The sequence below is a fragment of the Podarcis tiliguerta genome, assembly GCF_965153285.1.
Source record: "Podarcis tiliguerta genome assembly, chromosome: 10".
Classification (NCBI taxonomy): domain Eukaryota; kingdom Metazoa; phylum Chordata; class Lepidosauria; order Squamata; family Lacertidae; genus Podarcis; species Podarcis tiliguerta.
Window position 1 is genome coordinate 39,026,073 of NC_139543.1, and position 16,151 is coordinate 39,042,223.

Sequence of the window (16,151 nt, forward strand, 5' to 3'; positions counted from 1 at the left end):
GGAAGGACTACTATGATTGTGTCTTGCACAGGGGTTACATTCTGGGGATGATGCATATAAGCAAAAACACATATACCGGTACCGGAACCACCCCTTTGGAAACCCCCCCCCCCAACCATCCTTATCTTACAAGAAAGGCAGAGAACTTTTAAGCTCTCAAGACCTGCTTACTAAGGACTGGGATGCTCTTGTGAGATCTCACAGGCCCTCCAAGTTTCCATAAGATATTGTGAGAGCATCCTAGAGCCTGGTACCAGCAAGTCTGAGCACTTAAAAGCTCTTTCCACACTGGGAAAACCCAGTGCAGAAGGAGCTTTTAAGCTCTCCGCCTTGCGTGCAATTGATCTGCAAGATTTCAGACATTCAGCTTTCAACTGAGTAAGGTTGAAATTGCTCAGGTTAGTTGTGCATAGGATGCGATTGTCAGTGCCTTCCTGGCATAACTTCAATTGGACAACATTAGCAGAGAACAGCTATGGAACTTCCCCAGCCATGTTTTTTCCAGAAGATAGTGGACTCGTTACCTCCATCCTGCATCCTTGCTTGCATGACTGATGGTTAGTGATGATGGGAGTCATAGAAGAACAACATTTGGAGAGCATCATGTTGGTTACTCGTTTGGGGTGAAGATCATCCCCACTGAGTGCCTTCTAGCAGCTTCAGCTGGTAGCCCAACGATGACCCTTTGTGGACAGGGATAATTTGGCCACAGTAATCTATGAATGCTCTCACAGCCTCAATACAGTGGTACCTCAGGTTACATACGCTTCAGGTTACATATGCTTCAGGTTACAGACTCCGCTAACCCAGAAATAGTACCTCGGGTTAAGAACTTTGCTTCAGGATGAGAACAGAAATTGTGCAGCAGCGGTGCAGCGGCAGCAGGAGGCCCCATTAGCTAAAGTTGTACCTCAGGTTAAGAACAGTTTGAGGTTAAGAACAGACCTCCAGAACGAATTAAGTTCTTAATCTGAGGTATCACTGTATTGGATTACTGCAGTGCAATTTATGTGGAGCTTTCTTTTGGAGATGGCTTGCAAACTGCAGCTGGTGCAGAATGCAGCCACTTAACTGTTAAGAGGATCAAGGTGAGCCCATCTTAAAACACTGGTGTTGGCACAGCTTCATTGTCTTCCTATGTGTTTCTGGGCCCAATTCAAAGTGCTGGTTTTCATCTATAAATACCTTCGTGGGAGTGCCTCTGGACCATTCAATCTTCATTTGAGGCCCTTCTCCTGTTTTCCCCTCTGAAGAAGAAAGGTTAGGAGGGTGGGTTCTTTTCTGTGGGTATTTTTTTGTATGGGTTATTGAAATAGTTTTATTGAACACATTGTTTTTGCTTTGTGGAATTCTTCTTGGTTCTTAATCTTTGTAAGTTGTCTCCGTAGTAAGTGAGAAATAAGTCAAATAAATTACAATAATACAAAGCAGTAATTGTATTAAGCTGGCTGTGGGTGGTGAGAATTTTAGTCCAACCACATCTGGGGATTAGGTTGAAGAAAACACTGCTTTAAAGCATACCTTTTTTAACTAAGTGTGACATTTGTCATGCAGTTTAGTCCCATTGACACCAGTGGGACTTTTCTTCTTACTGCAACACACACACCCCTCCAATTCCAACCTGGGTTGTAGTGAGGACAAGGAATTAAAGTTCTGCCCTGGATTGTTTCTGTATTTAAACTTTAATGTATTAATGATATAAATTGCTTAATGCTTTATATCTCTTGTACACCACCTTGGGATGCCACATTAAAGGTGATCAAAAATGCCTAATTAAAATAAGAACCCCTCTCCATGGCTGTGGTGGCTGGGGCTGATGGGAATCGCAGTCCAAAAAAGCATGCAGTTGGGAAGGCTGGATAAATAAAAGACAGCTGTGCAGAGCCAAATTATCTCACCAGTATCAATGCCCTGCGTCTGTCATCACTATGTGTAGTTTAGGCCATAGATGCTTAGGTTGCTTGGATGTTAATTTCTGTCAACAAGTGTTGCTGATGTTGTAGTCCAGGCTTCCTCAACCTCAGCCCTCCAGATGTTTTGAGACTGCAATTCCCATCATCCCTGACCACTAGTCCTGCTAGCTAGGGATCATGGGAGTTGTAGGACAAAAACATTTGAAGGGGCCGAGTTTGAGGAAGCCTGGTGTAGTCACACTCTTCCCCCCACCTTTTGTAGATATGCCGTATATAATGGGACCGCATTGTGTTATCCTGCTTTATGGAAAAACAAAGGAATATTGAAGCACTTCCTCTTTGGATAAGATGGCAAAACTTTTTCTTTCTTTCTTGGTGTTACAACGTTGTTTTCCTGTCTTGTTTAAAAGTGGTTGTGAAACTTTGTACAGGGGTGAGAGCTGACAAACCACATATGTTGATCGCTCAGCATTCCATGCCCCTAACACTTTAGACCACAAACAGCATTGGCAGATGCTGCAATAGCAGCATATATTTTCTCGAAGTACAGCACAACTTCATGCACACATGTAATCAATGCCTGGAGCTTCAATAATATGGGAGATTGAGTGGCAAAACATCAAATTATATTTTGTGTTAAATCTACGTATAAGAATTTTTTCTTCAGCATCCAAAACACAAACATACCCATGAACCTAAATAAAATAGTGTTTTATGTACTCACAAACATGATAATCCATCATACATCTTTTTGTAAGTATTGTATAAATGGATCATGATGTTTGTGTGTATAGTATAGCATCATTTGGTATATATTAGGGTTTTGTGTTTGTGTTGTTTTGAGTTGAGCCACTTTAAATGAAATTGAGTATATATGACAGAGGGGAAAGTCGACTGAATTCAATTTCCTGTACTCCCTCTTTACCGTTATGTGGAATTTAAAAACATTTCTGTTCACCCAGGCATTTGATTGCTGAAATATATTATTCCTGGCAACCTTGAAATTATTTACCTGTAAGGATATTTGATCGTTTCTGAATGTTTTCCGTTTTGCTGTATGCTGTACTTTGGTTCCTTTGGAAAGAAGGAATGTGATTGAAATTTAATTAATAAATAATTATTAAACAACACTTTTTTCCTAAAGGGGCCCCTTTGAAAAACATGCTGTTCCCTTGATTTGCATAAACTCTCTTGGATTGAAGATTTTACTATCTTCAGATGGTTAACTCTTGTAGGTTCCTTTGCTCTTCCCGTCACATGACCAGGCACACAAGCCAGCAAGCCTAGTTAACCACAGCTTCGTGTTACATTCAGTTTGAACCAGGGAACTATGGTTAATGGCTCCCAACATTTGCTTCCAAATCCTGGCTTGTTTGAAAGCTGTTAATCATAGCTATCAGTTTGGACATAAAAGGAAGCTATGATTAACTGTGACTTCCTGGCCTGTTTACCATCTGGTGCTAAAGGAGGGGTAAAATGGGAGAAAAGGGATGCATGAGAGAGCATTAAGTTCCTGCATATCATAGCTTCTAAAGCAAAGATCATGATGTCTGAATAGGGTCCATCATGCCCAGTTAAATAATTGCTTATTGTTGGAATTTTTTTATATATCCTTTTAAAAATATCGAATTGCAGCACAGTTTTTCATTTCTTTGGTTTTTGGCCTTTACATTTTCCTGATTTTATAGTTCAGGTCCCCACCTAATTGTTTATTTGTGTTTGCAATGATTAACTGATTTAATTAAACTGGTCTCCACCACCATCGCTCAGCGATGAGGTCCAGCACTGAGGGTCTTCTAGTGGTTCACTCACTGCGAGAAGCCAAGTTACAGGGAACCAGGCAGAGGGCCTTCTCGGTATTGGCACCCGCCCTGTGGAACACCCTCCCATCAGATGTCAAGGAAATAAACAACTGCCTGACTTTCAGAATACATCTGAAGGCAGCCCTGTTCAGGGAAGTTGTTAATGGCTGATGTTTTAATGTATTTTTAATATTTTGTTGGAAGCCACCCTGAGTAGCTGGGGAAACCCAGCCAGATGGGCAGGGTATGTATGTATGTATGTATAAATAAATAAATAAATAAATAAAATAAAATAAATAAAATTATTTATTCCTCCTTGTGTTACACTCTTTCCTGTAGCTTCCAACATGTAATCTTTAGCTAGGTTCCCAGTAAATATCGACTAAAGAACATGCTGCTGTAGTTGTACAGTTAAGGAACAGCTAAACTCATGACTGATGAGAAGTTTGCCAGAAGGCATAGCTGTTATCTGTATGAATGCTTCCAGTGTTCAAGTAATACATACTGTTTGTTTCTTGGTTTTTCTCTGGTCTCCTGATTCATACTCTGCTTTAAAACATGACATTTACACCTAAGATATTATTATTTCTCATCCTGATAGGAGAAAATTGGAAGCTTCCAAACTTCACTTTAGGGCCGTATTGGGGTGGTCACGTGAGTTCAGGAGAAGGCTAGAATCATTCTTGTGGTCTAGCATTGTATCTAAACCAACCCATAAGCTGGCAAAGTTTTGCAATAATACTGTGTGGAGCCCTGCCTTGAGTGCAATGCTGACTCCCATAAAGAAGCTTTCAGCAACAAGTTACAGTTAAGGTAGCTTGAAAATAATAAGTTCATATTTGATAAAATGATGTATACTCATATTTTGCTTCTGTATTTGATTTTTCAGAACAAGATAGCTTGGCCAATCAACAATGCAACTTTGCTGAGCCACTCTGATTTGGTGTCAGTTTATGCCACTGCGGTTTTGAACAAGATTGTTTTGTTTTTGGGAACAAGAAATGGACAGTTGCTGAAAGTACGTGGCTTTTGGTTTGTTTCATGGTTTATCTGATGAATCATTGTTGTTGCATTAGTTGATAGAAGCTTCTTGGCATTTTGCATGTAAAAGTGCTAAATAGTTGCTGTATTGGCAAATACAGTCCTACCTTGGTTTTTGAACAGCTTAGTTCTCGAACGTTTTGACTCCTGAACATTGTAAACCCGAAAGTGACTGTTCCAGTTTGCAAACTATTTTTGGAAGCCGAACTTCCAATGGGGCTTCCACAGCTTCTGACTGGCTGCAGGAGCTTCCTACAGCCAATCAGAAGCTGTGCTTTGGTTTTCCAACGTTTTGGAAGTTGAACGGACTTCCGGAACAGATTCTGTTCGACTTCCAAGGTACGACTGTAACTTCTCTTCTTGTATAATATTTGAAAGATGGTTCCTTTCCCCCCAAGTCCAGTGGCTTTCTACGTAATTAAACAATGCCTTCTCCCCAACAAAAATATACAGTGGTGGCCCGCAAGATGAAATTAATTCGTTCTGCGAGTTTTTTCATTCTACGAGTTTTTTCGTCTTGCGAAGCATCAATGTGTATTGACGGTTTCCCATAGGAATGCATTGGCGGTTTAAAAAAAAAAAGGCGCAAGACGTTTTCGTCTTGCGAAGCAAGCCCATAGGGAAATTCGTCTTGCAAAGCAACTCAGAAAACGGAAAACCCTTTCGTCTAGCGAGTTTTTCGTCTTGCGGGGCATTCGTCTTGCGGGGCACCACTGTATGTTGGCCTTTATTCAACATTTCGTTGGATTGGATTTCAGTGAGATAACATAAATAATGTAATTTCAAAATAAGTTTTTAGGCTGTTTACTTTGTCTAGCTTTTTGAAAAGCTTTTATTGCTGTCATCTTACACTGTTTTATTGTATGTATTTATTTATTGATTGCTTATTAGCCCAAATAGGGCTAATACAGCTATACAAAGCAGCTGAGGAATCAAACATGTGAGGAGAAATGGAGGCATGCAGTCCACACATTCTCCTTCCAACACATTACCTGTACACAGTCAAGACCACTCCATGAGTTTGAGGATGAATGGGAAGCTCTTCTATTCATGGAGGCTGCCTGCATGGTTTTAAAACCCTGTGCAATCAACATTTTAAACGGTATTTGTAAAGAATAGCTGACCAAATCGAAAACATACAAATCCTGATCATTAGTCACTGAATGTGCATTCAAAATAGGTCCTTGTATCTTTCTTGAGATAATAGTAAAAGAACATGTTCTCTTTCCAGGTAAGAGTATTCGTTAGATTATCCATGCAGTTTGCTTCTTATCTGTTCATTTGAGGTTCTGCTTGCACAGTGGGACTTCTGCTTCCACCTCCTCCACCCAAACATGTTGTCCCCCCCCAAAAAAAAATCTGTTCCAAATAGCTGATGATGGGGAGGAATAGAGGAACCATAGTGTATTCAAATAGGGCAGATAAATTTGCCCATGATAACATGATAGTGGTTCTTTTTGTTTCCTGTGCTTTTAGGTTATTCTTGATGAAAACATGAAAGCAAATTGCCCAGACATTTTATATGAAATTGAAGAAGAAACACCAATTTTTCACAAACTTGAACTTGACCCTGTGAATAAAGATTACATCTATCTACCATCTGGTAACAAGGTGAGCTAAGAGCAGCAGTCAGCACAAATAGTACTTCTGAAGTTGGCTTTCAGTCATCTGGCAAAGTCCTTGTTAACTGAAGTCCAGCAACCTACTTTACTTTTGGGTTGTAGAACAGGACCCTGAATATGAGTAGGTGTGATTTCTAGTCAACAGAGATTCTAAACTATGCAACTGTCTTGATTAGTTCTGTGTAACTTTAGAGATTAGCTATCGCATCATTTTCTTAGTGTTCGCAGTTGCGTAACTGACTTACATTGTCTTACGTGAGTGCAGAGACTTTTCAGAACTGAGTTGATGGAAACAAGAGAAAACTTGTTGATGGCATCAAAGTGCACACCTTCATGTGATCTCTCTCTCAGCATCTCTCATTTATCTATTGAATTCAGGAAGCACTGGTAAGCCTTTGTGAGGAATGTTTGGATGGATGATGAGTAATCACCACACATGAGATTTCCTTATTACAAGAGAAATCCTTTCAGTCTCTGTTCAGATTAGGGCATTAATGCATACATGGCTCACTGTTGCATGTGCTTGTTCGGGCACTTTTATCCACATAGGTACTTTCAATCTTACGGCTCCGAAAACCATCTCCTTTCTTGTGCACATTAGTGGGTGGTACTTGTTAGGATGCATGTAGGTATAATATGTAGTGTTGTCTCCTTCCCTCAAATATTATTACTTCCCTGAGGTCCATTGTGGATATGTGTGCAGTTATTTGCTTGCCTGTGTGTGCAATTTTTTTTTAAAAAAAAAGTACAAATCTGGAATATAAGTTTTTTTCAGAATTGCGCAAAAGTACAGAATTGTACTTTTAAAAAGTAAAGCCAGATGAGATTAGGAATCATTCATATGAAAGACTCCTACTTCCTGTCCTACCTTTTCCTTTGCCATCTACATGCAAGGGCAACTTATATATTTTAACATAGCTGCTCTGTGAAAAACAGCTGGGTTAAAAATAAAAATGCCATGAACATGTCTTTGGGACTGATGGAAACAAAATGGAAGAAGTAAACGCGGCAATAGAAACCATCTAGTGAAATGTCATGTCATGTTAAAAGCAATGGCGCTTCCCACATGATAAGCTTCAGAGGATCCACATTTTTGTATTGCATTTTCTTCTCCTATTGGATTATCCACAGATTGGCAAATATTATGTCGCCACCAGCTGTCTCCTCATAGTCAATAAGAGTGATTGGTTGAAAAGAGCAAAGGACTACCCAGGTGTAGCACCCTCCTCAGGAGAAGGATTCTGCAGAGATGTCTTGAGAGGCTGCAGCTGTGCCTAGGGTGGGATTCTGGTGCCTCTGGTTTAAGAGCCTCAACTCTGTTAAAATCACTGCTTGTCTGGAATTGGATTTTGGATTGGCTATGGAATTTGCAGCTCTGGGTCTGCATTAGCCATGGTTATCTGGAAGGCTACTTGCAGCCTGGGACCCAGCTAGAACAAGACAGAAAATAAACTTAATTTAGCAAGGGGAGGTGCAGGCTGCCACTTGGATGGGGAGGACGCTGTATGTACACTGCAAAAGTGAGACGGAGAGGAGCAGCTTCAAATCCACATTAAACTCCGGAGTGGAAGAGCCCACAGTGGCATTGCCAAGAACACACTTTAGCATCAAAGCATCAGCAGGATTTAATAGGATTAATAGTGGAGTGCAGTTGCCCGTAGCAATCTCCAGCCAGGCAGAAATGGTTATGAGAGACCACACTCCTTCCAGACCAAAAACCACGTTAACAGGTGTGCAGAAAGTTGGTGGTTTTAAAGTGCTGAAGGGCAACCACAAATTCAGCAGCCTTTCCTAGAAACGGAAGTTTAGAGACAAAGGCTGTAACAGGCAGGGAATCTGCATGCAAATTATTTTTGAAGTCATATGCCACCCTGTTGGCTCTGAATTTAAGTACAAGTGAGCACAGCTGGCAAAGGTCTTGTCAAAGGTCCAATCTGCAAATGATCTCTTCCTATACACCCCCAAATTAGCAAAGTGGTATGATGGATCCAGGGACGGTTAACTTGAAGTGACATGAACAGCAGAAGGTTGTTGCAATATTGTAAGAAACTACTTTGGATTCCGTTTTTTCTTTAAGTTATTGATTTGCTTTTCTTTCTATTTCCTGGGTTTATGGAAATTATTTTACGTTTTTGAAAATGTTTACTAGAAACATGCAAGAGTGATTTTTTCTCCCTTTCTATTTTAGATCTGGAGAACAAAGGTTGCCAATTGTAGCAAGTATATTTCCTGTAAAGAATGTTTAACTGCCATGGACCCCCACTGTGGATGGTGTTATTCATATAACAAGTATGTATTTTTGCTTCTTAGGCTCATATGAATAAATGCTTCATTACTGGTATTTTTTAATTCTTGATACCTTGAGGCTGTATCCACAGTTGTTTTCACAAAGCCATCTTGGATCAGTTTTAAGTCTGCAGTGAGTCTTCCTATAATGACACTTGCTAATAATACTAATGTAAAGGCAACTCATGCTTCTCTCTTAACCTTCCCAGGATATTTGTGTTAGTATTCTAACTGGGCTAAGACAGAATCCTGGGGCCAAATAACTTTGAAATTCTAAAACAACAAGAAGACCATAACATTTATTTATTTGCTTTAAAATTATCTTTTTATAAAGTTTGAGCAAAAAAGAGTGATAAGACACAATAGTGACAAGCCAGTAGCCAAGCAGTAAATAAGAAATTAGTGTTTTAGCAATTAAAGCTAGCATGCAGTAAGACTCTTCTTAAAAGGACATCTATAATTGTGGTTATAATTATAGTTAGCAGGAAGGAGTTATTTGGATAGTTGCGTTAAATTCGCATACCCTATTTTTAATTTGAAATTTGAGAAAGACCATAATGATATAAGATTGAAAAAGTCATAGAGTGGTCCCAAGGAAAATAATGTAAATAAATGTTCTTTAACACCGACTCTCCAAAACTCAAATCTACTCTTGGATATGTGGCTTCGAGGGACAATGGCATCACAAGCCATGAGAAAGAAACAATGGGTGTGACTGGTTTTTTATGGTTTTAAAGACAGAAATGAAGCAGCAATAAAGTGAGAAAATCTGATTAGGTTAATCAGTTCTATCTCCCAGAAATTTGCATAGTTAGCCAACAGGGTGGAACAAATTGATTGAAAGGAAATGATGGAATAGATGTTCATTGTTTGATGTATCTTTTTTAAAGCTAAATATCTGGAACATGATTTCTCAGCCTATTAAGAGCTGAGAAGGCACTTTAGAAATGTTCAGTCAAGGTGGCCACAGTTTGGCTAGGAGATACAAATAATGCAGATTTTTATATATAATTGAAAAACATTTCTCTATTTCTCTCATGCATATATTTGGATTTTTCTTCAGCTGCACTTTAAAAGGCGAATGCCCAGTTTCAAATAACATAATGAACTGGACAAGCATTCCATATGGAACAGATAAATGCCTGAAAATCTACACATCTAAGCATTACAGAGGTGAGGTATGTTAAACATCATTTTCATTTCATTTATAGTATAACTGCACTACTTAATACATCATTTTTACAAATGAGTGAATTTAACTTGGCAGTGCTGAGCTCTCTAAGTACTCTGGTCTGACTGAAACATAATAGTCCAATCCTATGCTGCTTATACAGTGGTACCTTGGGTTACATATGCTTCAGGTTACATACGCTTCAGGTTACAGATTCCGCTAACCTAGAAATATTACCTTGGGTTAAAAACTTTTCTTCAGGATGAGAACAGAAATCAGGCTCTGGCCGTGTGGCAGCAGCAGGAGGCCCCATTAGCTAAAGTGGTGCTTCAGGTTAAGAACAGTTTCAGGTTAAGAACAGACCTCCAGAACGAATTAAGTTCTTAACCTGAGGTACCACTGTACTTTTCTCCTGGTTTAACAATGTGGTTCTTTGTGTACACAAAAGCATGTATTTGGCCCAAGCTTCCATGTCTGACATTCTCTGCAAACCATCTCTATAGACAAGCAGTTCATCCTACATAATGAATCCAATGTATTTGGCATACTGGCAGAATCCCAGCCTCCCATACTTGCAGATCACACTGTGTCAGTTTGCATGCACCCAGCAGGATTGGGACCCCTAACCGAACTTCATTGGGTGGCTACAGTTGTTTCGTGGCTTGCACAAAAGGAAAGGCCAAGCTGTGAAGGTGCAGGTGAATCCTTGTTAGAGCAATGGTGACGTCTTCTGATGCTCCCCGCTTTCTGCTTGGAATGGTTTTAGATCGTGTTGCTATAATGTGAAGAGGTTAATGGTTCCCTTATGCTGGATATGGATTCCTGTAACCATGCTCTGCCTCTGAGGGGTGGCACTGATGTGGAAAGAATTCGGACATACTTTAAAACAGGATTTGTTAATCTCTTGAAGTACTCTCACATGTCCGGGTGGACAGTCTGCCTGAATCATTGATCGCTGCAGTGTGTAGGGAAAGTAGAGAGAAGCCAGGTTCACCCAGTGGGTCAAAAAAGAAACACACACTGTTTTGGCTTCTGTTGGCAGTGTTATTCTCCCATAACGTTGGCTCTGCAGCATCCTTGTGGGTGACAAAGTGAGAGCCAGCCTTGAGCATGATTCTGTTTTCCCTCCTGCCTCTGAAACTATTTCTCTCTTCTCTTTCTGTTGTTAGTTATCATTTAGACACACTGATATAGTTTATGGTTAATGCAAACCAGGAATCTTCTTGACCGTATATTGAAGCTAAGGTTTGAAGCAGATTTACAAACACTGGTTGGTATGAATTCTGGTTTGCATAAAACATGGTCTACATGTGTAACAAATCATCATCATTCTAGGGAGAGAAGGAAATGGGAGAATCGTTCTGTATAAATCTCATGGCTTCCCAGTAGGAATCATTGGGTGCGGTGAATGGAGTTGGGCAGATTGCAGCAGCTCCTGCTATTTAGCCAAATAAAAGTTGGCGGTATATTTTCAATTGTTTCTTGCCATTCACTTTTTATCTCATCTTTAAGTAGCCTATCAACATTTACCCTGAGAGTTTAACTCTGATTCTCTTGGAAGTTCCTCCAGACTATCATCTAAGAGGTTAAGAAATCTTATCAATTTTCTCATTTCTTTAGATTTCTGTGACTGCAGTTGGAAATTCTGAAGGGCCATTCACTTGCAGAGTGATAGATGTGAATACCAAAAAAATTCTTTGTGAGAATGTGAAGAAAGGTGTCATGAACTGCTCTTGTCACCTCAAGGCGGCTGATCTAGTTGGAAAAGGCAAGTTTTACCTACAACACCTGGGATGTTTTGTTGTATGGAATATGTGGGGATATATGTGGCCTGATTTTTAATTACTGTGCTTGGGCGGAGGGAGGATAAAGCCACGTTGGTTCTGAAAGAGGAAGCTTTGAAAGTGTGTTATGGATTGCTGTGGTTGGATGTTGGAGAAAGGAAGAGAGGTTGGTCGTTGTTTGTGGTTGGTGTAAGCCTGGCTACTATTTTATCATGTCACACTTGTCAGTCTTTTCTTGCGTGTGCAAGATTGGGGAAGATGGTCTTCATTGTCTGGCACCAAGATGAAGGCCACTTCCTGAATCCCAAATCTTGTGTTGACAAGATTAGAGCATTTGTGTGTACGTATTCAACTATTTAAACTACATTAGGAAAAAGTTGCTATAGAAGACTGAAGACTAATTGTCATGCAAGAGAAATGTGACCCATGTTATCAGCTCTTTGGAAACTCCACTGAAAAGAGCAGCATAAACAGAATCAATAATTAAGTAATACAGTTATCTGTGGTATAACCTCTTCATTTATGTGGGCTCTATGCATGGGTATCTGCAGGAAGATAAAGGGGATAGCCTCTTCACCCAATGAGCCTTAATCAACATATTCCTGGCTTTCATTTTTTTAAAAGTAAAAACGTAGTAAGTTTCTGGCATTTTAGAATTTGACGGATGAGTTAGACTGTGCAGGCACTAGTCTCCTCATTTGTTTGTGAAAAACTTACCTGCTCCTTCAGACACTTTTTATATGATTTGGCATTCCTTTATGACATATTCAGCAGGGGAAAAAATTTTCAAGATGTCCCTTGTCACTAGCATGGCAAATCTGGAACTATAGTTGATGATCTGATGAAGTTGATAGCCTTTACTTGGACTTTGTTATTTTAACTTATGTGCAACTACTCATTCCACATGCCTATTTTATAGCTTTGTTTTTCATCTTTTAATTTTCATCTGGTGTTATAGTTGTTCTCTCTATTTTATACACATTATAAAATGAAATAATAATCACAGACTTTACAAAGAAGAAAAAAGAAATACTAGCCAATCAGTGGTGCAGCTTCATGCTCCAGCACTGGGGGGCGGAGAGCAGGCAGGGGCGTGGCACGCGTCCTGGGGGCGTGGTGCAGCGCTTACAGAGGCGGTGCCCAGCGCGGGTGGGGGGCAGCCGCAATGGCACGGCACCGTACTGGGATCGCGCTGCCAGGGGTGGTGCGCTCCCCCCGCACTCCTCTTCCTCTGCCAGTGTAGGCAATGAAATTTAAGAAAGGAGACCTAACCAATTAATCAAAGAGAAGGCAAGAGTAAAACACCCATAATCAAAACTCTTGATTTATTGCTAAGCTTCTTCTGTTGGTCTTCCCTGGTAAATAAGTGATTGCTACTCCATAGAAAACAATTTGATTATACAAGATTTTAAGGTAGCTGTGATTTGGGACAAGTGTGCCAGCCCAAGAACAAAACAGCAAAGAAGGAGTTCATGATTTTTCTATCACAGATATAATAATTAAATAACATTTTATATGAAATGAGTTTGTAAATATTTTAAAAATTACTCTGCTAATGCCAGTGCAGATAAAGTCAATCAATGTTAATAGCTATATTGCAGGGGGAAGGACTACGGCTGAGATAGTATGGGGAACGCCAGCCCTACAAAGCAGCCCAGACTTGTTACACCCATTTGGTTGAAAGGAGGGAGGAGGCTGTGTTTTTAAAGTTGTGAGTGGACTGTGAAATTGATTTTAGGAGGAGTACAGTTAAAACTAGAGGAGGTGAAGGCAGCTAGGCAAAGAACTAAGATTTTCAGCAGTGAGTGGAAGGAAGTTCCCTGGATGCCATGTTTACTCACTGAGAAACAACAGGTGGGTAGACCTGACATGCAGGTTGCTCAGTTACCAAATTTAACTAGGCCTTGCCGTTGCAGAGTCACCAGCGCTGCCAGAAATTGTTGACCTGTTCTCTGATGCTAGTTATGTTTGTCTATTTATTTGGAGCATTTTCCTTTCCGTCCTTAGAAAAATTCCTGGGGACTCTCTTGTGTCTACTTTAAAATCAGTTGTATCTAAATAACTCATTATATATATGCTTGTACCCAAAATATCAAAATGTTTTCTTTTTCTTTTCAGTTGCTCAAGTATTACTCATCTCTGGTTCACAGACTTTATCAGAAATATTTAAATATGACTGCTCATTAGAGAAAACGTAAGAGAAGTTTACATATCTTTTTTGTGGGTTGTGGAACAGCTTCCTTAGGGTGCTTTCACATTAGATGTTTCCTCTTGAATTGTCACTCTTCGTTCTTTGTAGTGTTACAAGACATCTACACAGTGTCATCATAAATGTGTTATCTTGTATTCTCCCCATGGTACTTTCACCTCTTTTGAAACTTTTTTTTGGGGGTAATCACTTTTTTTTTGAAGGAACAGAACATAGTTCAATATCTGTAGATGCAGTGCTAAGTTGAAATACTCTTCTGTCTTTTTGAAGGAATATGGTTGTAGATCAGTGATAGAGTACACCCTTTGCAAGCAGAAGCTCTCAGCTTCAGTCCCTTATATCTCTAGGTAGGGCTTGGAAAATCCTTTTTGAAACCCTGGAAACCCATTGCCAATCAGTGTAGGACCAACCTTCCCTGCCAGATGTTTTGGTCTACATCTTGCGTGATGACCACAGGCCATATTGAGTGTGGCAGCTGGAGCTGAACATCTGCACAGCACCAGATTGGAGAAGACAGGTGCAAACAATGTCGGTGGTGATCATTCAGGCAGCTGAGCCTATTCCCAGGTCTCTACTTTTCAGTACATAGACCGTGCCATTTTTAGTAATGTTATTTTTTTTAAGTCAGAATAACATCTTCACTCATATTTTAAATCTATATTTGTGTAATTATACTTACATGAAAAAACTATGTAGTGCAAAATGTTAAATAGATTAAAAAGGATCACACTGCTTCTCTGGTTGGTGCCATTTCAATTAGCTTAAAAATTATTAGCACAGTGGCAGTTAAGGAAGGGGAAGCTCTTTTTGGTAAACACGAAAATGTGTGTGTGTGTTGAAAATAAACATCCTGATAAAAGGGTATGCCACCTACCCACCTACATAGCTGTATATGACACACAAAAGTATGGATGATGTATAACAGGATGTACATTTTTTGCAAAGTGTGAGACTACCTGAAGAGTCTTGGCATTCTGCATGTAGGGTAGAGGAAGTGCAATCTTTATATAACACTTGTCAGTCTGGAAGCAACCTTAGGAATGAATAAGCCTTATGGGTAGGCTTGTTGTTTTGCTTGGAGCTATTATTAGCACATAGATTTATAACCGTACTTGGCCCATGATACATTCTTTTGCTGAAGCATCACTTTAGATCTCGGCTCTGTTTCCCTGAACTCATAGCACTCATAGCCAACCTCCAGATAGTGATGAAAAAGAGCCATTGTGGATTCTGTTGTGCATTAACTCTATCTAAGCTACTGTGTGCTTCACACAGAAGTGTATTTTCCAGAATTGAGAAGTTGGTGAGTAGGGGGGCAAGGCAGGTCCAACATGAAGGCTTACGTTTCTAATTAATTAGTGCAATAAGGCTTGCCACTCATGACTCCTTTTGTGTTAACCAAAGGGTTGTTGGAACAGCTCCACAACAACCTCTAGCCTAGCCCCAAGGCAAAACCCTTTCAATGGATTTACAGTTTTAAGTGAGATCATAGGGATGATTGAAGTTTAAATAGCAAGGAGGAGTGGACAGTGTGATTTTTTTGCGCTACCACCTTAGCATATGACCTTTACTTCAGATGGTGTGAGCCATCTACTTTTGCTAGCAGTTGAAGCAACACTATAGAAATGAACCACTTCACTTGCCATGTTCATTGGCAGCATGGCACTGAATTCAGTCACTCAAAATCAACAGCAAAGCAGGACTGTTGCCTCCATGCAATGGTTTTGGGCTTCGCAGGGGCATTTGGTTGGTCACTTTGGGAGGCAGAATGCAATGGTCTTTTAATCAAAACCAGTAGGGGTATCATTATGGAGCATTGCTTTCCCATGCCTAATATGACAAAGGTGTCCTTGATGTTCTCCTGCTGATCCAAATTGACTTTACATGTTACAATTAAATTTCCAAGTTTTCAGCAGGCAGTGTAATATCTGAATTGTAGAGGACCAGTGTTCTGAGTTACTGAGGCCACTATATGAAAAGCCTTAGCTTGAGTAGAGCTAAATAAATATTTATGACATGTAAGCCCCCTGAGTAAGACCTAGAATTATATACTGACACACATTCTCTGCTGGATCTCACCAATCCCTGCAGTTGTGTAAACTATTATTTTATATTCTAGATGTTATTTTATTCATTCTAGATGTTCAGAATGTTTGTCTCGTGCTGGTTGCACCTGGTCTACTAGAGAGAACAAATGTGTCTCCTCTACCATGACTTGTACACAAAAGGTAATTTTTCTGGCTTGTATTGAATTTAAATCGCTATATGGAAAGCTTTTTATTTGATGAATGGTGTTTTTTTAAAAAAATATTCTAAGGAAGTA

At 39.8% G+C, this 16,151-nt stretch overlaps 1 protein-coding gene across 1 annotated transcript in view; it reads left to right on the forward strand.

The window, feature by feature from the left end:
• Nucleotides 1-16,151, forward strand: part of PLXNC1 (plexin C1) — a 58,459-nt gene that overhangs the window by 9,714 nt on the left and 32,594 nt on the right. Inside the window, exons 2-8 of the mRNA XM_083401028.1 lie at nucleotides 4,605-4,733; nucleotides 6,233-6,367; nucleotides 8,567-8,667; nucleotides 9,728-9,842; nucleotides 11,456-11,603; nucleotides 13,738-13,813; nucleotides 15,969-16,056. Of these exons, the coding sequence (XP_083257154.1) occupies nucleotides 4,605-4,733; nucleotides 6,233-6,367; nucleotides 8,567-8,667; nucleotides 9,728-9,842; nucleotides 11,456-11,603; nucleotides 13,738-13,813; nucleotides 15,969-16,056 (792 nt within the window). The remainder of the gene's footprint in view (nucleotides 1-4,604; nucleotides 4,734-6,232; nucleotides 6,368-8,566; nucleotides 8,668-9,727; nucleotides 9,843-11,455; nucleotides 11,604-13,737; nucleotides 13,814-15,968; nucleotides 16,057-16,151) is intronic.